Source organism: Callionymus lyra, chromosome 11 (genome assembly GCF_982586985.1).
Source record: "Callionymus lyra chromosome 11, fCalLyr1.hap1.1, whole genome shotgun sequence".
In the NCBI taxonomy this organism is placed as follows: Eukaryota; Metazoa; Chordata; class Actinopteri; order Syngnathiformes; family Callionymidae; genus Callionymus; species Callionymus lyra.
Genome location: NC_141828.1, coordinates 24480511 through 24506090, shown reverse-complemented (window position 1 = coordinate 24506090; position 25580 = coordinate 24480511). Strand labels below are relative to the sequence as shown.

At 36.7% G+C, this 25580-nt stretch overlaps 1 protein-coding gene across 1 annotated transcript in view; it reads right to left on the bottom strand.

Annotated features, from left to right (window-relative positions):
- Positions 1–22897, bottom strand: part of marchf8 (membrane-associated ring finger (C3HC4) 8) — a 52087-nt gene extending 29190 nt beyond the window's left edge. The window contains exons 1-2 of the mRNA XM_087802841.1: positions 22664–22897; positions 8297–8482 (exon numbers count right to left, since the gene is read on the bottom strand). Of these exons, the coding sequence (XP_087658967.1) occupies positions 8297–8392 (96 nt within the window). The 5' untranslated portion in view covers positions 8393–8482; positions 22664–22897. The remainder of the gene's footprint in view (positions 1–8296; positions 8483–22663) is intronic.
- Positions 22898–25580: the final 2683 nt, after the last annotated feature.

The following is a 25580-nucleotide window of genomic DNA, read 5'->3' as shown; positions in this document are numbered from 1 at the left end:
GAAAAATGATGGAACTGATGCACTTCCATACGACAATTAAAAATGAAGGGAAAGGAAATTATTTTAGATAATAAATGTTTAGTTTTTTTTAAATAAAAAAAATGATTGGGTTTTTGGTAATGTTTTACACAAGTGTCTACAACCACCAGGCCAAGCCCAGTTCTGGTCCATAATCTGTTACCAGGCCGCAGAGAAAATTAAAATGTATTGATCGAATTTATGTTGTTCTAAAAGGTGTTTTATTGTGGAAAAAAAGCATCATTTTGAAGTTTTCAAGATCCTTGCATTAGTCAAGTTTACCAAAAGAAAGGAACATTTTGGTTGTTTTATAACTTCCTGGGATCCTCCAAAAAACAACAAGTGTCTTGATAAAATGTGTTTTCTGTTTTATTTTGGCGGTTTTCCCTCCACATTCATCATCAATAGCTCTTCCCAGAAACTGCATGAAGTATTCCAGAATGAGTTTCAATCCAGCTCCACCCTTCAGTCTTGCACAAACAGTCAAATAAAAGAACTCATGAAGCAGGAGCAGATGTACGAACTCTGTCCTATAATCCAAACATTGTTTTTTATCGGGAATTAACACTGATTAAGAGAACGTTTCTTGTTCTTTTTTGCTCTGACATATTTTTAAAAAATGAAAACAACATACAGCTCTACATTGAAGCTCTGCTTCGTTGGCAAATATACATGTCAACCAAGGGACGGGAAAATTCTGGTTTACTCATACAAGCGTCCAAACGACTTTGTCTGAAATTTGTCCGTATAAAACAGCCAATTTAGACTTTGAAATTCAGAATTATGATCTTGAAATAATCAATAACATGGAAATAAATATCATCCACACTTGAACTACAAAGTGACATGTTTTTTTTCCAACATTTGAAGTAAAAACCAGATATAATTACATATTTCTGGTCTTAAATATTAATGATGTTTGGAATAAAAAATATTTAAAATATTCTGATTATCTCTTGTAATTTCATAAACCCCATTAGGTATTCATTTTTAATGTTTATAATCAAATTACCCTCACTTTTTTACTTGTAAAAAATAAATCACTTTTCGTTTTACCATTAGTTTGGTAAAAATATCGATCTAATTATCAGATGAAAATTAAGAATTTGAACTCTGTATTTGGATCTTGTCAAATAAAACCTTTGTCCCAGTGTGTCCCTGAGGTGACGGACGACACAGACCCAATCAGACCACGCTGATCCGACGTTGGAACTACTCAGTGTTGGGATCAACACGTCAATCAACATGACTGATCTGTGACATGACATGTCAGCTGCTGCTCCTACAAAATAGTCTAATCTAAGACGAGGGCAGAGAAAGTGCACAATGTTTGGACTTTGGAGAAACCACCACCTCAATAATTACTAGCATCAAATCCAGACGGTTCAAAGGATTAAATTAATATTTGTTTTTTCTCTCAGATTCAAATTTTGTCTTGTAAAAGTCTGCAATGCACAACTACACCTCAAGAAAATATATATAAGTATTTTTTATATTACTATAATACAGTATTTTGTTTTCTATATTTATTCATTTCAACAAGAGCAAGATTCAAGTGAGAAATTATTGGGCAGTTTTAATGGAAAAGGTTGCGATCGGATTGAGTATATTGAGTAGATTGATTATCACTCATTCTTGGTTAAATCCCAGTAAAAGCTTTGATAAATACTGAACAAAAGAAATACAATCAATCAAAAGTATAAATAGATCAATGTTGGTGCTTTAAATAAACTAAATGTAATGGAGTCTCTCCACGAACCCACAGTAAAGTAAAGCTGTTCTCCTAAAAGATGCGACAAAACAACATATAACCAAATATTGATCGATACCTTTTCGATGCTAGAACTGACTTTACTTTGATACTGGTTCCTGAAGGACAGTCTTTCAATACCCTTTTTAAATATCACTTTAAAGAAAGCAAACAGAAGTTCACTTCACTCGTTACTTATTTTATCAGTTTTTCTCCAAACATCGGCGCGATAGATGAAGCGTGTTACCATGCTGGTTACTACACTAGCATTCGCTCGGTGCCACTAAAGAACCAAAGTACTATACTAAGCACTATTTAAAACTGGAACTGAATTTGATTAGTCCAAAAAAATAACGAATAAACCTCAAAGTCCTGAGAGATTCAAGTTCAAGTTATTTTACAGCCAAATATGCATGTATCGAGACATACAGCATAATCTTGGGATTGATACCAGAGTACTAGTGTGATCTCTCCCCAAAATATAAACCCGTTTCATTTTTTTAACTCCCTAGATGAGCAGGTGATCATAGATAGCCAATACGCTGCAGTAGTATGTGACAAGTCCAGTGTAATTCACGGGTTAAATTTGAGCACTGTTTGGGTCAAATACAGCGACTTGTGGCCCAGGTTGAGATTTTTGAAGCAGAGAAACACACTTGGACTCACTATAGTTTGACTTCAGAAGGTTAAACTCTCTCATTCCACACCACCGTTTCACACTCCTCACTTCTCATCATTTCACAAATCTCTCCTGCTTCTCTCTAGTGCATTCAAGACGTCTGTCTGCAGCAGGAGAGCTGGAGCTTCATAAACCTGTCAATCAAAGGCCGGGTCAAGATTTAGAAGCGGCTCACATATTAAAAGATACCAGAGCAGTGCATGACCTGAGAGGCAAATCAATTCAACTCTATTTTCTGAGTGCCTCGTTTCTTTTATCATGAAGAAATGTTCAAGACAGAAGAAAAAAAAGAAATGATGTGATAACAAGCTAACAAATAGTATATCAGTGTCATCAGAATATTGATTGAAGTTAACATTTAATAAATGTTGAAATATATTTAATTGAAATGATTTTTTTAAGCATTGAATTATCCTGTTTTTGTTTTTAAGTGATAAATAATGTAATTAAATAATTTGTACATTTTAAGGTTGATTTTTTTCTTTTCCGATATCAATAATATAATATCAAAAAATTGTTTTGATTCCTAGCCTTTTGAATTAAATATAAAAAAGTTGGTATTAAAGTTGTATACAATGAAGGCTAGGAATTTAAAAACTATCGAATTTATATAACTTTACGTTTTTTAATCATCACAATAAGAACGAAATCTAGGTGTAATTGTCACTATTAAACAAAATTGTTCTATATTGAATTAACAAGGAAAAAAAACATGTTTACCAATTTACCTAAAATAAACAACATTTTTTGATTTAAAAATATGTAATTCAATTCAAAAAAACATTTCAAATGTTAAATTAAACCATTCATTATTCCGATGTCACTTCCTTTTGTTTGGCTCTTCAACTTGAAGTTGCTCGGAGCTCCTGCTCTCCATGTCCAGCACAGATGGACTACCAACAACACCAGCTGCTGGTACGTGCGCATGTGTGTTGTCGGAGAATGAGAGCGTGCACGTGTTACAGTGAGAGCAGCTACATAAAGCGCCGTGTGTTTGTCTTAGGCAAATAAAACGAGGGTGACGCATGCATTTGTCCAGCCAGACGACGGGAGGACTTTCTGAAGGCCTGGGGTTGAGCTACTGTGGACAAACAATTGAACACAAAAGTGATGATAAGTGCAGGTGGTGGAAGTATTCACTCGCCAAATGATTTTGACTAGACTGGGATTAGCACCAGAAACCCTCAGACCAGGGGTCTCTAACTCAACTGGCCGGCGCCACCTAGAGGCCAATACTCTTCACGTGATTAAAGATGTCTTTTGTCCAAATTTCATTTAGCTGATTTGTGTGTTGTCAACATTTTATTTAGGCGATTTAAGCCCCTTTTTTTTTTTTTTTTAAAGAAAAATTATCAATCTTAACCAGTCAAATCAAACTTGTGGCCCAAGGGCCATTTGACACCAGTGACATGATATTCGGCGGCCCTCCATTTATACATTTATAAGTCTACTTTTTTATGAGTACAGGTAAAATAGGGACTCTATCTTTGTTCAAGGAATCAAGATCATCCCATAAATAGTATCATTTGTATAGCCTTGATTATTTAGGTACAGTTGACATGATGACAAATAGAATAGACAAAAATACCCAAATTCACGTTGAAACCACAGAAGAAAATCCATAAAACATTAACGACAAAATATAAATGCAATTTGCAATTTGAAAGACCCCAAGCCTGTGGCCCATTCTCCACAAGAATGGACCTCTGGTGGCCCGCTGACCAGTTGAGTTTGAGACCTCTGCTCTTAAACATATAATCAAAGCTACAAAGCTAAAATGCATTTTGATGTGACTATTATTTCTCAGTCATTGTACAAAGGAGTCCCTCACTCATTCTCTCAAAGGAGGTTCAACTTAATATCATTTCATGGGCGTTTTCCTTGAATTTCTGGAACTCCTGTTGTGTTATCAGTTTTATCTTGCCCTTTAAAGTATATACTTTATTGAATATTGTTTTGATTGTTTAAGCGCTTTGTGACCCTGGTCTGGAAAAGCGCTATACAAATAAAAATTACTTACTTACACCGAGTCAACATTTCTTCCATGGTTGCAGTCAGATTTATTTAAAAAATGGAATCACATTATATTATCATGAGATACCTCTGGTTTGGGAAAGAAAACTGGTATTCAACTTTTACATTTTATTTTTAAAGAAGAATGATTTTCATTATATATGATACTCTGTTTACCAATATTGGACATTTGAAGAAATGTTATGTTAATTTAATGTTAATATGTTCTTAGTTTTGTCCAAAAAAGACACCAGTTGTTTATTTATTTAGTGGCTCAGTCGTCAGGATTGAAAGAAATTATTAAAATATAATTTATTGGAAACGTTTGTTATGATAATCAAGCCATTTAAACTTAAAAATGTTCTTAATTCATTAAGTGAATAAATGTTTTGGCTCAAATAATCTGACCACCTCTATTAGAGAAGCTAGTAAACTTGATTTAATTCATGAATAAAAACACATGTGAAAAATCTGCAGCACAAGGTAAAAAGTGATTTTTTTTTTCTAAGTGCGACATAAAAGGCTTAATGTGTTATCTTCTCCTGCCAGCTCTGAAGATACGCGAGAACTATTTTGCATCATTTCTCGGCCGTTCATTTGGATGTTTGTGATCGGTGCTGTTTGTGAAGTCAGCAAAAGAAAGACATGCACTTTTTCTCATCTGCATTTAGAGATATGCCTGAACTGTCAAAGGCAAACATCCTCCGAAACAACATTTTAGCCTCGAGCCTCAACTGCGACAGAAATGCTAAATATTTAAAGATTTACAAATTACATTTCGTAAAAACTTCGGTTTGTGCGAACATTAAAGAAAATATTGAACATTTTCTAAAAGTGGTACTTTTGTTTCGACACTCAGACCTCGTCCTCCATTAGCGATGGCAGCCATTAGACTTCGTCCTTGACTCCCCTGTCCACTGCTGCACTTCCTCATGCCTCGGTCGGTGAATATGAATCAGAGCTTTGAAGTGCGTCTCTTTTTCCCTTCACTTGCATCTTAGCAGGACTTTGGCTCTATTGAAGGCAACCTAATGTGGATTTTTGTAACTAGCCTCAATGCTAACTAGCGAATAGCAAAGCTATGCCACTAAAAAGGGTTGTTGTTAAACATCTTATCTAACAAATCATTTTTTATGTTTGGAAATGCTTTCCAACTGTCTAACTTCATAAGGTTTTCTCATTCTCGTTCATTCAAGAAAGATGTTTTTTTCAAATGAACTAGCTAGCCGAGGTTGAATCTTTATACCGCACAATTAATGTAAACTTCACTGAAGATGTAAATAAAGAACTTAAATATCAACTTATCTTAAATCTTCCCGTTTGAGGAAATCTGACCGTCTTGTGCACACGTGTCAAACGTTCATAAATAAAATGAATTATTATTATTATAATTATTATTACATTAGTATTGATAAATAATGAGTGGTGCAGGATTTATTAAATGATTATGAGAGTTTTATGTTGCGATTCTCAAGCTTAATTGAGTTACGACAAGAATTACAAGTAAGTTAGTAAATCTTTTAACGGTGTTATGATTAAACTAAACTTGTTTGTGTATTTTTGCGTCAACATTGATCGTCATGAAGTTTGTGAAATTAGAATGTATCGCGCGACTGCTGGCGTCACAGACACGGAACTCTACGCTGTCAGTCTTTATTCAACCAGTATTAGACACAAACTATTTATTGGATTGAGGCACGATGAAGTATTTCAACATTACCACCAACAAGAACGTTTGTTATTGTTGACTTTCACGCGGCCGACTGTTTCTCTCGACTCTACAGAACAGCAAAGTTAACTTCCTCATTTGTTTTTGTCTGTTTTTTCCCTGCAGCAGAGCCGCTGCTTGACTTCAGCGCATATATCATTTTTTAAACTGCTTGGATCGTATGCGTGGATCGGAGATTTTTCACCGATACCCGATCCGACTTTGAGAGGCTGGATTGGACCGATCCTGATATCGGATCGGTGCATCCCTAGTAATTAAATACATTTTATAAATTAAATATTTTAAAATTTCGTAGCTTTTTAAATTCAATATAAAGATATTGGTGTAAAAGTGCTACCAGACGTGTCGTCACATGATCGTCTGAAAGTACTCGGTTCTCTTTTGGTCTCTTTATGTCTGGTAGCACTATATTCCAACCCTTTTTTAATTTAATTTAAAGGGCTACAAATTAAACAATATAGAGTTTAATTAAAAAAATGTTTTTGAATTATTGGAATGACAAACTACTTGTACATTTAATTGTATAAACCAATAAAAAATGTCAACTTTAAATATTCAAATGATCATTATTATTTCAACATTGGAATGTTAAACTCAACCATTCATTATTCTGATAAGTTTCTAAATTTGTATATGTTCTTAACTGTGTATCGTTTTGTTGTTTAAGCGCCTTGTGACCCGGGTCTGTGAAAGACCCTTTAGAAAACAAACTTACTGACTTCCATATGCAAGCCTCTGACCTAGCAAGTGTGACTCATCCGTCAACCTCACACATCATTTGTTCCTCACTTGAGAGCTGAACTTCCTCTGAATGTTAAATTTCAAAAGCGTGCTTTATATCAGCGACTGCTGTTGGACTATCAACCCACTCTGGAGCTCCAGAAAAAGAACGAGGCCACCGGTCGTCGAAGAGGCGACGACAGTTTGTGTCGGAAGAGCGTCTGCTTTGAAACGGTCCAGATGGGCTTGTGTACCGTGATTAAAACCAAGGCCACAAACCCCTCTGATCAGCATTCAGTAAACACCAGCCTCTCTCTCTCCGTCAGTCGCCTACGTTTCTCCTGAAGGATCCAGAGGGAGGTCGAGAGTCGCTGCTGTCGACACGCGTCATCCCGGGAGCTGGAATTATGTTTGGACGTCCTGAGCCCGTGAGGAGAAAGTAAACAAGCAGATGAAGAGGCTGAATTATGATCGTCATGTTTCTGGGATCATCGGGGAATTGAACCTCATAATAGCACGGGAGAGGCCTCTGGAGATCACCTGCCCTGATGCACTCGTGCTGGGACTCCATTATGAAACTGTGAGACTCACACATATGGTCTTAGCACCTGTCTTTGTTCTAACACTCAGAAGTAAAGGCGGCTCTCTGAGGGCCCTTCAGCTCGATGGAGACAGAAGCACCAATCCCAGTGGGAGGGGGTGAGCGTCGACACACAAATGGAGGCAGAGACAAAACATGCCACAAAAAGAAGTCCATCTGTTATCCACTTTCAACTCGCTGATGTCAGGTCACAAATCTAAGTTAACAATTACAATACCGTATTGATATTCAACACTGTATTAATTAAGTTTCTCATTATAAATCATGTTTGATTTTTATCAAAGTATTTTAATGGTTTATATTACTTATATTTTAGTGTATATTAGAGGTGTTTAATATAAAATAATTTGATTTTTTAATTCCCACAGTTTGATCATTTTTGTGTTGCAATTAAATTGCCATTACATCCTTCGCAACCAAAGGAACAATGAAATCCGTTGAGATACAGGCAATGACTGAGGACGAGAGGATACAGTTGACTCCAGCAGATTTAAAGCTGATATTTGGACATTTTTTTGTTTTCAAAACAAATGAAATCAGTGACGACTTCGTTAAGAGTCATGTGGTCTGTAAATTCTGCAACACAGTCAAGTACTCGACAGTACTACAAATATATGCTTGTTACTACAGTATCACAATATATTGTATTGTTGCCCCTGTATCAGTCACTTTGTGAGCGTCACTAATTTGCATTGATGTCTCTATTGCCTAACTCACGTCTCTTGGTTGACCTGAGATTGAGTCACAACAGGACGATAAACAACCCGTGTTTGAATCCTGACGTACCAGTTTGTCCTTGTCTTTAGACTTCCCGCTTCCCGACACCCGCGAAGAAGTGACGTCCCGGGGGATGACGGAGATTTGGTGGAGTGGCATGTTCATCCCGGCAGATCCGACCAGGGAGGCTCACAGACGCACTTCGTGTCGCAGGTTACGAACGACGACCATGATTGTTGCTGCACTCAGAGGCACCTGTGGAGGGAAGACACTTTCAGGATCAGGATTTCAGGAATGTTTCCAGCAGGACCAGGTGGACCTCTGTGTCCAAGAGACACTCATTTCTTTTTTCCTACAGGTGAATTATATTTTTCACTTGAAGATGTTATCTATAATTTACCTTACTTTTTAAATAAATGTTATTTTCCAATTTAAATTTCCATACATCAATTGTTATTTATTCTCCTTATGTAGAAAGAATATTACTTTCTCATTCTTTTTTTTTGTTTTATCTCAACCCTACAGTAAATATTCAAATAGAATAAAAAACTTAAAAAAAAAAAATTGTATTTATAGAGCGCTTTTCAGGACCAGGGTCACTAGCGCTTAAAAAATCCTCAATAAAATATATACTTTAAAGGTCAAGATATTACTGAGAAATATATGAATAAAACTGAAATTAGAAGTGCACATTTTCTTAATCTCATTACTTATGACCACATATAAATAATTCCTTTGTGTTTTTGAAAGTTTTTTTGTTTTTTATGAAACCTTATTTGTCCAAAGATCTTTTTTTTTTCCTAAATAAAGTCATTATCTTGAATTCTTGTCTCTAAAAACTCAATTTTCTACTTAAGTGGTTTTTATGGATAACTGGATGGTTTCATCGTCGCAAATCAACTTTTCTGCAGAAAAGATATTTATTGATTAGGAATTGTGCAGGATTTGTTCTAGGAGTTTCTTTGGGAATTCCTTTTTCTCTCCCTGAAACTATACAACAATATTTTTCTTAGAAACAGTGTAATAGATGGTGGAGGAACCAGTGGTGAAGTGTGAATAAATCACTGCAGATCTGATCTAGATTCAGCAGTTCCACGGCGAGAGAGTTTATTTAGTCGGCGGAGCTGCGAAGTCCCGTGGAGTTCCACAAGAGCTCTTACGAACAGCTCTTCAACTCCATCTAATGCAGCCATCTGTACCACCAGAGACAGCTATTAAGCTCCTGCTCAGCCATACGCTGAGCACGCTACATGCGTGTGTGTGTGTGTGTGTCTGTGTGTGTGTGAGCACATGTGCTCGTTTGCACACCCTTAAGCTCAACGCTATGAAAGTGTCCAGATTAAGACACCAAAAGGCAAACAGACAGATGTTAAATAGACGAAGCAAAATGTCAGTAATCAGAAGGCGACGTTGATGATGATAATGAAGAATAGTGTTGATCATGGGTGTGAGAAAATATTAATACACAGTAATATCGCAAGGCTTTTATGATACTATACCAATATTCAACAGCAACATAAAAAATATATATATATCAAATCCATTATATATATGTTAGTCATTTTGTAGTTTAAATTTTAATTAAGTGTGTGTAATAAAAAAAATGTTTCCGTATATTTTTTATTTAACATTAAAATGACCAGGTGGCAGCAGTCATTCCGTCAAAGTCAAACAATGAAAATCCTGCAAGATCCCGGCTATGACTGAGGACGAGAGGATACAGTGGACTCCAGCAGCTTTTAAAGCTGATGTTTGGACATATTTTAGTTTCAAAACAAATGAAAGTATTTATGACTTCGTCAAGAGTCATGCGGTCTGTCAATTCAGCAACACCAGAGTCAAGTACTCGACAATACTACTAATATACCCTTGTTTCTACAGTGTTGAGTTGATGGAACATAGGCAACTTGACCCGCTTAAGTTTCCAATATTTGAAGAAGGATTTCAAAATCAGACAAGCAAGATGACTGAAATTTGAGGTTTACATCAAGAGGAAGAAACTGGCGATTCAACGCATATACAAGTGGATCGTTAAAGTGTTTACTGGCAAAAATCTGCCGATACGATACAGGGGCAGCGATACGTCCTCTCTTCCTACTTGGTATTCGCAGGATTTCAAGGATCCTTGAGCTGCAGAGGGCATAACGAGTGCTGCCATCTAGCGGCCAGAGGTTTGAGTGCAACACAAAAACGCAAGGATTATTTGCATGTTTATTGTAAATAAAGAAACCAAATAATTGTACTGTATTATATATATATATATATATATATATACACACACAATACAAAACAATTATTTGTATTATTTTAAAAACATTTTTTTATTGTTTTAATGTAAACCATTGCATGACTATTGTAAAAATTGGCCATATTTAAGTCAGTCAATATTTTCATACGACTATACCCTGGACAGAGGAGAACAATCATTGACAAACAATTTAAGGTAGAAAATGGATAACTAACTTTAAAACAAAACAGTTTTGATGACGTTCATGTCTAGATCTCACCAAGACTCGGTCCAGAGGCACCATGGGGGCAATATCCCCGTATTTATCTGGCCCTCATGAGGCTGGTGTTGAACTATTCCAGTTCCTGTTGCAATCGCCTTATAATTTGTTTTTCTTTTTTACTTTACAAAGCTGAACTAGCTTCCCTCCTGAACTTTCTACCTTCTATCACACTTGTTAACTTAAATTTTACGAATATATGATGTCGACAAATATCTTAGTCGATGAGCTGAACATTCAAGTGTGATGTAAACAAGATCTATCGTGTCCATCTAATGTCAGTGTTGTTAGGACAAACATGTCTTCCTTCTTAATAAAGTGGCTGATCTGACTCACACACACAGACACACACACAATCGTGTTTCAATAAAAGACTTTAACAACAACATGGCCCACTAAATGAGCATCTCCTCAGGTTGAAAGAACTCTGAGAGTCACCATGGCAACCGCTCCGGACTCGTATAAACTCTACACAGGCTGCGAGGAACATCAATCTGGGAGGTGTCAGGAAATGAGATGAGATTTATGTGATCATCACTCCAGTAGGTGTTATACAGTTAAATGATGTTTTTTTTTAGCAAATATGAATGCAACCTGCATCCGCCAGCCACTCAGAAGCATGTCGCGTCCTTCTTCTTCGACAGCATGTGAATCACACATTTGTCGGACTCCGCAGTTACTCAGTTTGACGTGACAAATTATCTCCTTGTTCCTGCTGTCAGACCAGACATGATGTGTGGCTGACGGACCACTTTTCAGCTCAGAGGAGCAACCAGCCGGGAAAACTCATCTGTGAGTCAATCGAGGGGAACGCGACTGCTTTCCTATTAGTACAAGTAACAAATGTAAACAAGCTTCTTACCATCATGTAACTGGTTACACAACAGACTTGTGTTAATCTTCAATAGGCTATCTTTCTATAGCGGTTGTGCTTTATAATCACTAGAGGGTTTTGTCTCGATTTAAACATCTACAATTTACTCCCATTACAGCAAACCCCTTCCAATAGTTACACAAAACATTTTTTCTTGTAGCCTCACTATAAAAATGTACTAAATTATAGCCAGCACATCTTAATTCATAATATTTATTGTCCTCCTAAGGCACACTTTAAATTATTTAATTTCCTCACAAATAAACAGTGCACCTTATAAGTCATGTTTTAATTCTGGTTTTACTTACTGATCATACACTGATTAAGTGTTGTACACAGTGGTCAAGAAATATGTTCAATGTTGGTAAACTATGAAGTCGATTAATCAACAAGGGTCATGGAGTGATACTAAAAAGCAGCACTATATTTACTTTTGATCTATGAACACTTTAAACCCTTATGAGTAAAATAAACAATTATTTATTAAATAAAATGTTGTTTTAACAATCTTTACAGAAAGCTTGTGAAATCCACGCTTTCATTTAAATATTAAAACATTTTCAAAACCACAGTCACTGGTCTAAGTACCACATCACATGACCAAAACACACGCCTCATTGGTCAGCAGCAGCTGCGCGTCACTTGTAGGGATGGATATATGATCGCATAGATTTTTCCAAATCCATGTAACTGTTTAATCATGTAGATGTTGACACCTACATATACATTTATACATAGATCCACATATTTTACTTCATTTCAATTTCAGAGGCAGCGTGATACTGAGAATATTTAAGGAAGTGAAGTTCACTGCAGCTTTTAGAATAAAAGGGAAGTTACCAGAGATAAAACATTTGTGTTTCCACAATGAGGAAGTTTGTGTTGTCATAGCAACAAAAAAAAGGAAAGGAAACTTACAGTGCATCTATATATATATATATATATATATATATATATATATATATATATATATAAAAATATATAGGAACAGGAACAGGATCCTCACTGAGCTGCTCCGGAAATTCTAAAAATCGGACATTTGAACATAAAAGTTTGAAAACATTTTAAAACTATATCAACAAAAAATGATAAATTAACTACTGGCAATTAAACAACAATTAAATGATACTCATTTACTCTTAACACCTACTTCAGCACACCCTCTATTCAATGGTGGTGCGTTTAGGGTGCCTTGGAAATTGATTACAAAGAGGCTAAAGCCGATGCATGCAAATTAAATCCGATGCAGCTTTGTGAGTTGCCACACTTCCAGATGATCAAAAGCAGTGAACCCCAAACTAGGCATTTGGCCCATGCCACCGAACAATACCAGGGGTGCATTTGGATTTTTTTTTTCATATACATTGCATGAAAAAATATAGGACCCCCAATTTTTGGGGGGTTCAGAGAAGAGAAAGGTAATGTGGCCTTCACAGGAAAAGTCTTGGGGACCCCTGATATAAAGGGTTCTTTCTTCTGAAACTTCTGCTTCTGGACAATAAATGACACAAGTATAAATAAATGTATAAATACACAACTAAATGTATAAATAAATGTCTGATTAATGTCAAAATAAATAAATTACTCGGATTTTATTTTTGTTGAAGAACCACGCTTTTCTGTATATATATATATATATATATATATATATATATATATACATTTTGACTTTTATTCATTTATTAATTTATGCATTTCATCTTTTATTTATTTCTACATTTTGTCGGCTGTATGTGAATGAAGTGGGCGTACGTCTTCCTGAAGCAGTGATTGGTTAGACAAGCGAAACAAACCAAAGCAATCGATGTTGATCTCGAAACTATCGCTCCTGCAGCAACTAGTCTATAGCATCAACGATTTGAAGAGTGGAAGAATCTTTTCTAGAATCTTAGAAAACCAACTTGATAAGCTGCCTTGTGCATTGGACTGATTTAACAACCAGTAGACTCATGAAAGTCTTTGGATCTCCGACTTAAAACGGTCGAACACCTTTGATTTATGGTTGGCAGTTTATGCGTATAAACCAGCTCATATGACAACATTGGTAGAGTGCTCGTCTCTGGAGGTAGAACTCCAGGTTTGAGCCACTGTTACTTATCATTTTTCACGTTTTTTTGTAATGCAGCCGTTTATATATTTTGACATCAGCAACAATTAGAGACATTGTTATGAGGAATAACTTTACATCCAATAATGTTTTCTTTTTGTTTATATTCTAACATAATTGACACCAGATAGTTTATTGTTAAAAATGTACCACCTGAGCATTTATACGATTTGTTAGACTTGAAGAGAGACATCACTCCATGGTTTGCTCACTCAGCTGTCAAGGAAAACTCATGTACTTTAACACAAGAACAACTAAGTCAACAGGACTCAAATGTAAACACAGTACAACTAAACACATTATACACAATATTTGCCGGACTGTGATCGAATCTAATTCCACATCTATATCAGCGCTGATCATAGATCATTAGCAATAGAATGAACACGTTCCATCTTCCAAGGATTATCCAAAGTGAGCGGTGAAGCTATAATGTATGTATGATGCTCGTCGAGACAGTGGTAGATGATCCGATGACATCGCTGTAACCAATCACTGCTTTAGACGGATGTTCCACCCGCCTACTTAATTCGCATGCTGATAACGAAATGAAAAAGACGAAAAATATAAATAAATAAATAAAACTTGTTCAAATGATAAATACATAATTAAATGTCAAAATTAATAGAAGTCAAAATGTATAAATAAATAAATGTATAGTTGTACAGAAAATCAACATTCTTCAAAAAAAAATGAATACCAGATTTGGTATTTATTTATTCATTCAGTTTATTATTTTATACTTGTGACATTTATCGTCCTTCATACTGATCCACCATTTTGACCAATATTTTTATGATGGTAGGAACTATTTTTTACGCCAGAACCAAAGACTAACAAGCCAGTGCAGCGAACTTGTTTGAGTTGAATCGTACATTTGTCTCACCAATCGTACGCTTTCATGATTTGGGAGGAAACCGGAGTGACTGAAATGGGTTTGTTTTGAACAACATGAATGACAGGAACGTTCCAGGACATGGAGGAAATATCACTGACCAGGGTGTGTGCAGATGAATACTAAATGACTCATCAATGCAATAAAAAAACTTGTGTCAATCGTATGAAGGTATAAACAACAACAACTAACAAATATAAAGGTTAATTAATTTAAAAACTCTCCTGACTCACAGGTTTCATATGTTGAAGTCTTCCTCTCAAGAGAGAGTAAGTCCCTCATCATGACCATGTTTTGAACTTATTACTTTAAAAAGTTCTCTTTCCTCTTCACTCCTGCGGTCAGCTGTAATCAAACCCCGCTTTGTCTATACAATGAGTCCCTTGGAGGTAGATACTTCTGGGATTGATGACATGCGGTGACAAACCTCCATGCTTGACCAATCACAGCAGAGCGGTCGTGGTTATTGAGAAAGCTCCACAAAAACCATGTGTTTTCAGTGGGCGGGGCTTAAGATCATTTTCTAATGTAAATAAATCAATGGAAAGAGAGTTTTATTAAAACACATACTGATGAGTACAATAGAGTCCAGCCTCTATTTAAGACACACTTAAATCAACACATTAATTGACATTTCAGAAGGATAGATTTAATCCTTATGTAGAGCATTAGTTAGTATACAAGTTATGCTAACAAATAGTTAACAATGCCAGTATAGTAGCCGTGTTTTTTCAGTAGAACCTATGCCTGTACTCTTGTGCGATGAGTTCCAGAGCTCCACCTATTAGTAGTGTTAAAGCATGAATCTCGTGCGATTAAGGGGCAAATATACGGTATATCATGATACCGTAGAAACAAGCATATATTTGTAGTATTGTCGAGTACTTGACTCTGGTGTTGCAGAATGTACAGACCACATGACTCTTGACAAAGTCGTAACTGCTTTCATTTGTTTTGAAACAAAATATGTCCAGACATCAGCTTTAAAAGCTGCTGGAGTCCACTGTATCCTCTCGTCCTCGGTCATCGCTGAGATCTTGCTGGATTCTATTGTTCCTATTGCAATGGGGAACGTAAAGACAGAAATTTAATTGCAACAATACTGAAACAACAAATTCTGAAACTCTTCAGGCTAAGAGTTATATCTTCATGTACTTGTCCTTCTCTGATCCACCATTTGATTCTCCTTAGAGCCCTAAGACCCCTAAGCTGACGATATTTGTTTTTTTAAATGCAACCTGACGGGAAGAGTTTTTAAATCCAGAAACCAGTGACTCAAAGTCAACTTATGACGTCTAATCAAATATTTGTTTTGTGAGCCGAGGAGCTTCCATGTTACAGCATCTATTAAGAAGAGAATACACGTGTTAAACCGAAGCAAAATCACTTCACTAAATAAACAAGATAAGATCGTCTTTCAAAGTCGTTTCAATTTCCTTCACCTTTCCTGCTGTTAATCTATTACCACGTTGCTTGAAGCCTTTAGACAAGGGACTCTTTTAGCATACCAGCTGCTTGACTAATGCTTTGTTTGTCCAGCCATGATGACCAGATACTCTTTTTGGTCTTTTTTTCAAAGAGGGCCACAATTGATGAAGTGCATGTCGTGTTGCTATTTAACGTCTGGCCACTAGATGGCATCAGTCATTATGTAACCGTGCCAAAGAAACAGTTATTTCCCACGAGATCCTATTTATTATGTTAGAAATAATATGGCAGACGTTAGGTCTGGGAAATGAAAATTGGTTATTTTTTGGAAATGAACAAAATGGTTCGTGAGAACCAATACGGAAATATACTTTCGGTGCCAAGTTTCAGTACCCAGATTGAAATGATGATTTAAAATGAAACTGACCTGTTTTTTGCTCCACAATTAAGATTAATTAAATAAGAAGATTATATATTTTTTAACGAACTTTGACCTCATTTATGTGTTTATGTATTAGAGTGGAATTTTACCTGCGCTTTGAAATTAAAATAAAGATTTGTACTATGTGGAATGCAACTGTCTTTTTGTAAGAATTGTAGAAATAAAATTGGATTAATTAAGATTGTTTTGGACAACAAAGAGTCAAGTATAAAAACAGAAAATATTTGTTCATGAAACTAGAAACCCAGATTTGTCAACAAATATCTCTTACTGAAGACGAACATCAATCCAGAAACTGAAGCTTGTGATCAGAACATCCATCACAGTGAACGTCCTGAGGTCGGCCCGCATGTTTATTAAAGACGATCACTCACAGTATTGATCGCAGTGGACGGGGATAAGTGCACCTGAAACCACACTGCTGACGACATCACAACTTTATTAGTCATCTTCACGCACACATGATGTACATTGTTGGTCGTCCTCCACCGGGCATAAACCACGGCAAGCTCTGATGACATCATCAAACACGGTCTGCCGAGTCAGCACTTCTGCCCTGCTGATCTATAGCAGCTGTTAAGACCTTCAACCTCGACATGTTCACAGTCTGTTCATCAAGAGCTAGAAAGACGACTGAACAAGAGGAAGTGGAGGTGTAAGATAATATTGATACACTTAAATATTGCAATTTTTTTTAAACTTACCGTATAAATATTCAACAAAACTGTATCGCCTTTTTTTGTCGTAGGTTTTTCATGTTTTAAGTTTGAATAATACAAATTAAATAAAACTTTTTTTAAATTTGCAATTAACATGAAAATATTCACGGCATTTGTTCATATTTGTGTTGCAGTTAAACTTCCGGCTGCTAGATGGAAGCAATCGTTACGTCCCAGAGGTAAATGAACAATAAAATCCTCTAAGATCGTTGTGATGACTGAGGACAAGAGGATACGGTCGACTCCAGCAGCTATTAAAGCTGATGTTTGCTTTCATTGACAAGAGTCATGTGGTCTGTAAATACTGCAACACCAGGGTCAAGTCCTCGATCATAGTACAAATAAATCCTTGTTCCCACAGTATCTCAATATATCGTATGGTTGACTCTCGCCTGATTCTTGACAATACACACCTCAAATAGCAAGTCCCCAAATCTAATACTTTTCTTTCTTTAACCACCTCGTTTATCTGAAGGCTGTGACATCACCTGTTGGAGGAAGTCATGACTTTGGATTGATTCCTAAATTTCCTGCGGGACATGGCTGATCCGAGTCAGACAGGAGACACTGCGTGATGTATTCTTGCTCACGAAGATTAGCCCAGACAGAAGCAGACGAGCAGAGGGCACGACCGAGTGATGATCGCAGGCAAATGTGCGTCAATTTCCTGCATCAGCAAGAGTTCTATTTAAGTTCTACGTTGTCGCGCAGTAAATGAGAAGTGAGAAGGATACATTTCCTGATCAATAAAACTGGGAGGGCGGGGCCCATCTCTCTTGACCTTTAACCTCAATGACAGAAACGAAGGAGAGATAAAAAACAGGCCAGGACGACATCGAGTAATATCACCTCGAGGATTTGTGTCCGAGTGTGTGTGTGTATCTTAGTGTCAGTGTGTAAGTAAGTAAGTAAGTAAGTAAGTAATATTTATTTGTATAGCGCTTTTCCAGACCAGGGTCACAAAGCGCTTAAACAATCAAAACAATACTCAAAAAAGTACATACTTTAAAGATCAAGATAATACTGAGAACAACACAGGAGTTCCAGAAAATCAAGGAAAAGCCTGAACAAATAGAAACGTCTTAAGATGTTTCTTAAAGGAGTCAGTAGACACCATCAAGCGCAAAGAGAGAGGAAGATCGTTCCAAAGCTTAGGAGCAACAGCCTGAAAAGATTTCCCTCCTCTGGTCCTGAGCCGTGTGCGAGGAACCATCAGTAGATTCTGATCCACAGACCTCAGAGCCCGAGCTGGGGTGTAAGGCTGGATCAGATCAGTGATGTAAGGAGAAGCCTGACCATGAATAGCTCTGAAAGTAAGAACCAGAATTTTAAAGTTGATCCTGAAAGAAACTGGAAGCCAGTGAAGAGATTTAAGGATCGGAGAAATGCGAGTTCTTCTACTTGAGCGGGTCAGAATTCTCGCTGCAGAGTTCTGAATCAACTGCAGACGAGACAGATCCTTCTTGTTAAGACAAGAACATAAACTGTTACAATAGTCCAGATGAGAAGAAACAAGCTCCAGATCATGTTCCGACAACATTTTCCTAAGTTTAGAGATTTTTCTCAGTTGATGGAAACAGTTTCTGGTCAGTTTTCTGCAGTGTCGAACAAGAGACATGTCTTTATCAAATACAACACCCAGGTTTCTCAGTGTGTCTGTCTGTCTGGTGTTGGTGTCTTTATTAGTGTCTGAATGTGTGTCTATGTGTGTGTCCAACGGTGTGTGTGTCTCCGAGTGTGTACGTCTGTGTTCAAGTGTGTGCGCGTGTCAAAGTACTTTTACGTGTTTCTGAGTGTATGTGAGTGTGAGTAGGTGTGTGTGCCCGTGTGTCCAAGTGTACATCGGTCTGTGTGTCAAAGTGAGTGTGTTTAGGTGTGAATCTGTCTGTGTGTGTTTCAGATCTAGTGTGTGTGCATGTGTGTGTCTCTGAATGTTTACAGTATGTGTCTGTGTGTTTGAGTGTGTGTGTGTGTCCAATACGTATGTGTGTACTGTATGTACTTGAGGGTGTTTGGTTGGTTCAAGTGTGTGTGTCTGTGTATCTGACAATGTGTGTGTCCATTTTTGTATGTGTCCAAGTGTGTGTATTCTTTGGATTGTTTGAGTGCATGTATGCGTGTTTATGTGTAGTTCAAAAATAGCATGCATCACTTTATGCATTTGTGGTTAAGTTTTCTGCAGGTAATGAAACTCGCACACATCCTGTCACGAAATGTTAGAAACCAAACGAACAACAACTTTAAAGTCTATTCTGTTCAATGACTCCAGATACAAATTGATCACAATTGAGTTGAGTTAAAAATACTGTGTAGAAACAAGAGTTTCTCTTCAAACAAAACGTTGGTCTGATGTTTCCTTGTGTTCTCAGTAAGTATTCTTACTCTGACTCAGACAGAACTAGTCGATGAAGGAGGAAGATCACAGCAGAACAATGATCTTTTCTTTCTTTAAACAAATGAACCATATCTTCTGGTTTAAAAGCATGTGTGGCAGTAAAGCAGAGCAGCAGAGGCTGTCAGGCTCGTTCATATCCCAGAATGCTGTGGGAGGCTGATTTCTCCACCGCAGCCCATTGTGTCAAACAATGACAGCAGAAAGCTGCTATTAGAGACTTCTGGATGCATTCTTTCCTTCCATCAATTACTTTGCAGAGAGCGTTTATTTCTGGTGGGGAGTGAGAGTCGAACGCTTGTTTCTACAGTCCATTACTGAAACAAAGTCCTTTTAGTCCCGGAGCTCAGAGACGACTTTATTCCTGTCAGTCCGTGCGATTCCCTCATTGATCCAACCACGTCTGAACTAGTCCTGCAGTGCTACTAGTTAACATGTGGATCCACCCCTTTACTGTCCGTGAAATACCTTTAAAAAAAAATAATTGTAGCAGCAGTTGGACAGGAGGTGGCGGTAGCGTTACTGGACCTACTTGCACAGAAGAGCAAGAAAATTTCTTCCCACGCTCTGATTCGTGGATCCAGATAGTAACTTAGAGACATCTGAAAGACAGAATAGCGTAACGTCCTTGACGGAGGTAAACATTAAATCAAGGCTTTATTCAAGCTTGTGTGTATCGTGATACTGTTGTAACAAGGATATATTTGTAGTACTGTCGAGTACTCTCTGGTGTTGCAGCATTTACAGACCACGTGACAAAGTCGTAACTGCTTTCATTTGTTTTGAAACCAAAATAATACAGCTTTATTTTGTTTGTTTTCTTATGGTTTATATTTTAATAGAGTATATATATATATATATATACTTTTTTTTTTTCACCTATAAATATCATGCAAATAGTCACAGAGTTTGCTGATGTTTGTGTAGCAATTAAACTTACGGCCGCTGTATAGCAGCAGTCATTGTCATGGTGATGACTGAGGACTAGAGGATACAGTTGACTCCAGCATCTTTTAAAGCTGATGGTTGGACATATTTTGGTTTAAAAACAAATGAAAGCCGTTATAACTTTGTCAAGGGTCATGTGGTCTGTAAATTCTGCAACACCAAAGTACTCGACATTACTACAAATATGTCTTTGTTACTACAGTATCTCAACATATCGTATTGTTGCCCATGTATCTGGTGATACGTATATCACCAGATACTTTTCCAAAACACAGACCTACCCACCAATACTTTAAGGTGATCTCAGTGTTGTGTATTTTGTGTACATTGTCAGTTTGTTTACAGCCCTACCAGAAGCGGCAAAGTTGTGAAGAGGAAAAGCAAAGAAATAGATACACACAAAGAGGCAGCTACACACTTTCAACACCACTAGATACAAGACAATGAAGCTTCTGATCCGCAACAAAGTCATTTCTCAACAGAAGATTTCATGGATTAGAAGGAACACGGCAGGTACGGTTACACATGTGTAGGATGTGTAACTGAGCCTGCAGTCGATGACAGTGTAACACGAGAAGCACTGACACCAGTAAGTGGTCGCACAAATGGAGGAAATGTTGCCGTTTATTGATTCAACACGGAGAAGCATGACGTCGCGTATGTAAACCAAGAGAGCAAACGTGAGTCTGAGCCTGGGAAACATGAGAGGATTTCAAAATATTGATTTATTCTCTTGTTGATTTCACCCAAAAGACAGCAATATGTAGAAATGTAACTTCACAAATATAGTGTATGTATAATTATTTTAAAGCAAACCTGATCAGACTCCCGAATTGTTGTGAGTATGAATGCTGTGTATATAAATATATGTGTGTGTTTGTGTGTTAAGGTGTATATGTTTTTAACACAATATTAACAATTTTTATTTATTCATTCATTATTTTAATTATAATGCAAAAAAGTTATTTCTTTGAGACACATGTTAAGGCCAAAACCATGACGCCAGGTCATAGTGTGTCCTCAGGGGCCTCAGGTACCAGGTTGGAAGGGAAAGAAGAAGATAATGGTTGAGGCTCCAGGATGAATGAGAACATGAAGAATCGATGCGACTAAGAAGGATGTTTAAGACAAGACTTTAGAAACGGAAGCATTCTTGGAATTAACTCAGACGTGGTGAAGAGATTGAGTGCGTGAACCTGCTCGAGACACATGTTTGTTTAAAGTATGTCACTCGCTGCAAGTGTGGTGGAGACATCTCGACAACAACAAGATTACACAAGCGTAGACTCACACACCCGGGATCTTTACAGCACAACTGAGATGCATATCAGAGCGTTGAGTAGGTGGAGAGTTGAAAACATGTTATAAATATCTACAAATCAAAATGTTTTATTTATAATGCTCCACATAACACGCTCTATTTTAATGGAAATACTGTCAAAACAAAAAAAGCCACTTGTTCATTCGATATTTTCTCACATTCATTCGCTCACAATGACATCAGCTACATGCCTGATTGAAACACCTATTTTAAAATACCTCTTCTGCACTGCCGCCTACATTCTCTACGGTCGTCTCTGTGTAGAAAAACCATCTTTATCCACATTCAGATCAGTGTCTTTGGAAAATGTTTGTTTTTTTATGATTAAAATAAATCTAACCTATCTGCTGTCCAGATCATAAACACAACAATATTTATATTTATTTATTATATCATTTCATACGTCAACTTTAATTTACGACTCACTTTATTATATTTTATTTAATTCATTTAATAATGTATCGACAGAACAACAAAAACGGATACTGGCAAATACTGGCAATAAAAGTTCCTGATTCTGAGGATGTGAAATTTGAGGTTTACATTAAAAAATAATCTGCATTGACACGACATTTAATGAGTTATTTCGCTGAAGAAAGCAGATCAAATATTCGGAATGATACACATTATACCCCAGACATCAGATCAGAAGATGAACAGTGCATGAGCAGAATTAAACATTTAGTTGAGATAACATGGTTTTTATTTCCCCACCATGGAAGACTTTTGTAAGATCTCTCAGCACATGAAGAACGGCAGCTAACGTGACAAAAGCATCATTAAAAACACAATCCTTCTCCTACCTTTCTGCTCCAGCAGTCCACAGTATTCCTCTCCGTCTGAGCTACACCTGCAGAGTCCAGAGTCTGACGACACTCGAGCCGCAGTCAAGCGAGCGTCTCTCCATGTCGGTCCCGCGAGGATCTGCGTCTCATCACCGGGCAGCTGAGGATGGGGCGTCGCGCACTTCCACGTCAAGATGGAGCCACGAGGCGTTTCTCAAACCACAGCGAGGTTCTCGCGTCCTTCGCCCGCCGAGGTCGTGACGGGAACGTTGTCTTCTTGACCCGGTGGAAACGGACGGAGCGTGATGACGTCACCGGGCGAACACTGGACGTCTCGTGTATTTTTTTCTGTTCCTCAGACTTGTTTTCCTCTTCTGCATCTCATGTTTATCAAAATGTCTATTTATTCTATACATAACAATATATATATTTCAAGCAAGTATTTATATTGACCAAATTTAGGACGTTTGATCAGGTGTGCTAAAAATAATTAAAATAATATATTTTAATTATATATATATATATATATATATACGTATATAATTAAAATATATTATTTTTATTATTTTTAGCATATATATATAATTAAAATATATTATTTTTTATTATTTTTAGCAAACCTGATCTAACGTCCTAAATTTAAGATGCAGATAAGTGTTCACACATTTATTAAACAAGGTTTGAATAAATCAAAAAGGTTTTATGATAATCACAAACTGTGTTACTTTATTATTATTATTTTTTGTTTTCTTTTGTTTACCATTGTGTTGCCTCTTTAAGACTAAAACAATTTGTTTCCTATAAATATTGATTGTTTAAGACAAAATAAAAAACGTATATTATTGGTGTCATTTTTACAATTTACATACTATCAAAAGAAATTTACAAAGTAACGAAACACACTATCAAAACACATTTACTAATAAATGAAATACATTTGTACACTGTGGAAACAAAATAACTATAATAGTTTAAACTAATTCACAAACTACTAAGACAAATTTATTCACTATCGAAACTAATTTACAAACTAGTTGAACATATTTACTAGTGTACATAATATTGAAAATCTCAAGCAAGCTATTGAAAATAATAATCAACAACATTTTAAAAAAAGGTATCCTGCAAAGAGTTTGTGAAATTTGTTTCAAATTAATGTAAATATGTTGAAATAGTTTTTGGCTCTTCCCAGCCACCATGCATGGAGATCATTAATACAATAATGTGTTCAGTTGAGGATTGTTCAGTAAATGTACATTTTGTCCGTCCTGTGATATTTGAATTTGGCGACTTGTTGAGTATTTCTAAATGAGTATTTCCAGGAAGGGATGAAGCATCGCAAGACAAAAACGTCTTCTGTTGCCTGCGTTGAGGAGAGTCTCGACGTCACATCATCAAGAGTGGACAAGAGATGACTGGAGCGGCCGAGTCAATCATCAGCGCTGTAACCGCACACCATCAGAGCCCCTCGCTCACTTATTAAAGGAGGGAATGTATCCTCTGTTGACTCAAAGCCTCGCCTCTGTCAGACCTGCCATTGTCTCCGGGCTTATTACTAATGCACAGTCCACCACGCGTCCTTGGGCGGGACAACGAAGCCACTGTCTGCTCTCTGAGTGTGTCTGGGCCGAGTCAGGCTTCTGTCCGCGCCGACATCATGGAGGGCATCAATGTTGTCATCGGGTGTCTCAGGCCAGCTCTCAAGTTAGCATGTTGTTGTTGTTGTCGTGCTACTTGTGTGGACGTACCTTCGTTGTGTAGCTAAAGAGACACTCAAGAACAAAAGTTTTCAAAGGCGACAAGCAAAGTTAATAACAAAAAACACAGATTCTCAAGCTTTTCTTTTCTTCCTCTAATTATTTCCACTTTACACAGGAGATTGTTTTCATACCTTAAATTCATTGATTAATGGTTGAATGTAAAGTTATTTTAATTATGTAATTGTTGAGTTTTTTCTTTTTTCAAATAACTGAATTCAATATTATTCATTTATATTAAAAATTGAAGCACATGATCAAGTCGCTCTGTACTTTATTTGTATCCAACTAATCAATCCACCCATCCATCCACTCATTCATCTAATCTATCCATCTATCCATGTATCATCTATCCATCTATCCATCTATCCATCTATCCACCTATCCATCTATCCATCTATCCATCTATCCATCTATCCATGTATCATCTATCCATCTATCCATCTATCCATCTATCCATCTATCCATCTATCCATCTATCCATCTATCCATCTATCCATATATCCATTCATTTATCCATCTATCCATCTATCCATCTATCCATCTATCCGTCTATCCATCTATCCATCTATCCATTTATCCATCTATCCATCTATCCATCTATCCATCTATCCATCTATCCATCTATCCATCTGTCCATCTATCCATCCAGCAATCCAGCAATCCATCCATCCATCCATCCATCCATCCATCCATCCATCCATCCATCCATCCATCCATCCATCCATCCATCCATCCATCCATCCATCCATCCATCCATCCATCCATCCATCCATCCATCCATCCATCCATCCATCCATCCATCCATCCATCCATCCATCCATCCATCCATCCATCCATCCATCCATCCATCCATCCATCCATCCATCCAATGGGATCAACGTTAGGTGTTTTCACAGTTTCTGATGGAATACATACATTTGCTCACTGCAAGTTTACACTAACTCAAGATGAAATACATGACATTATCATATTTTTAACATTCATTTTTGTTTTCTTTTATTTTTACCTCTTCAAATCTCCAACATTAAAAAAATCTTTTTTTTTTATCTCTTCAAAACTCCAACATTAATAAACTTATTAATTTATTTTTTTACCTCTTTAAAAGTCCAACGTGAAAAGATTTTTTTTTTACATCTTCAAAACTCCAACATTAAAAAATGATTATTATTATTATT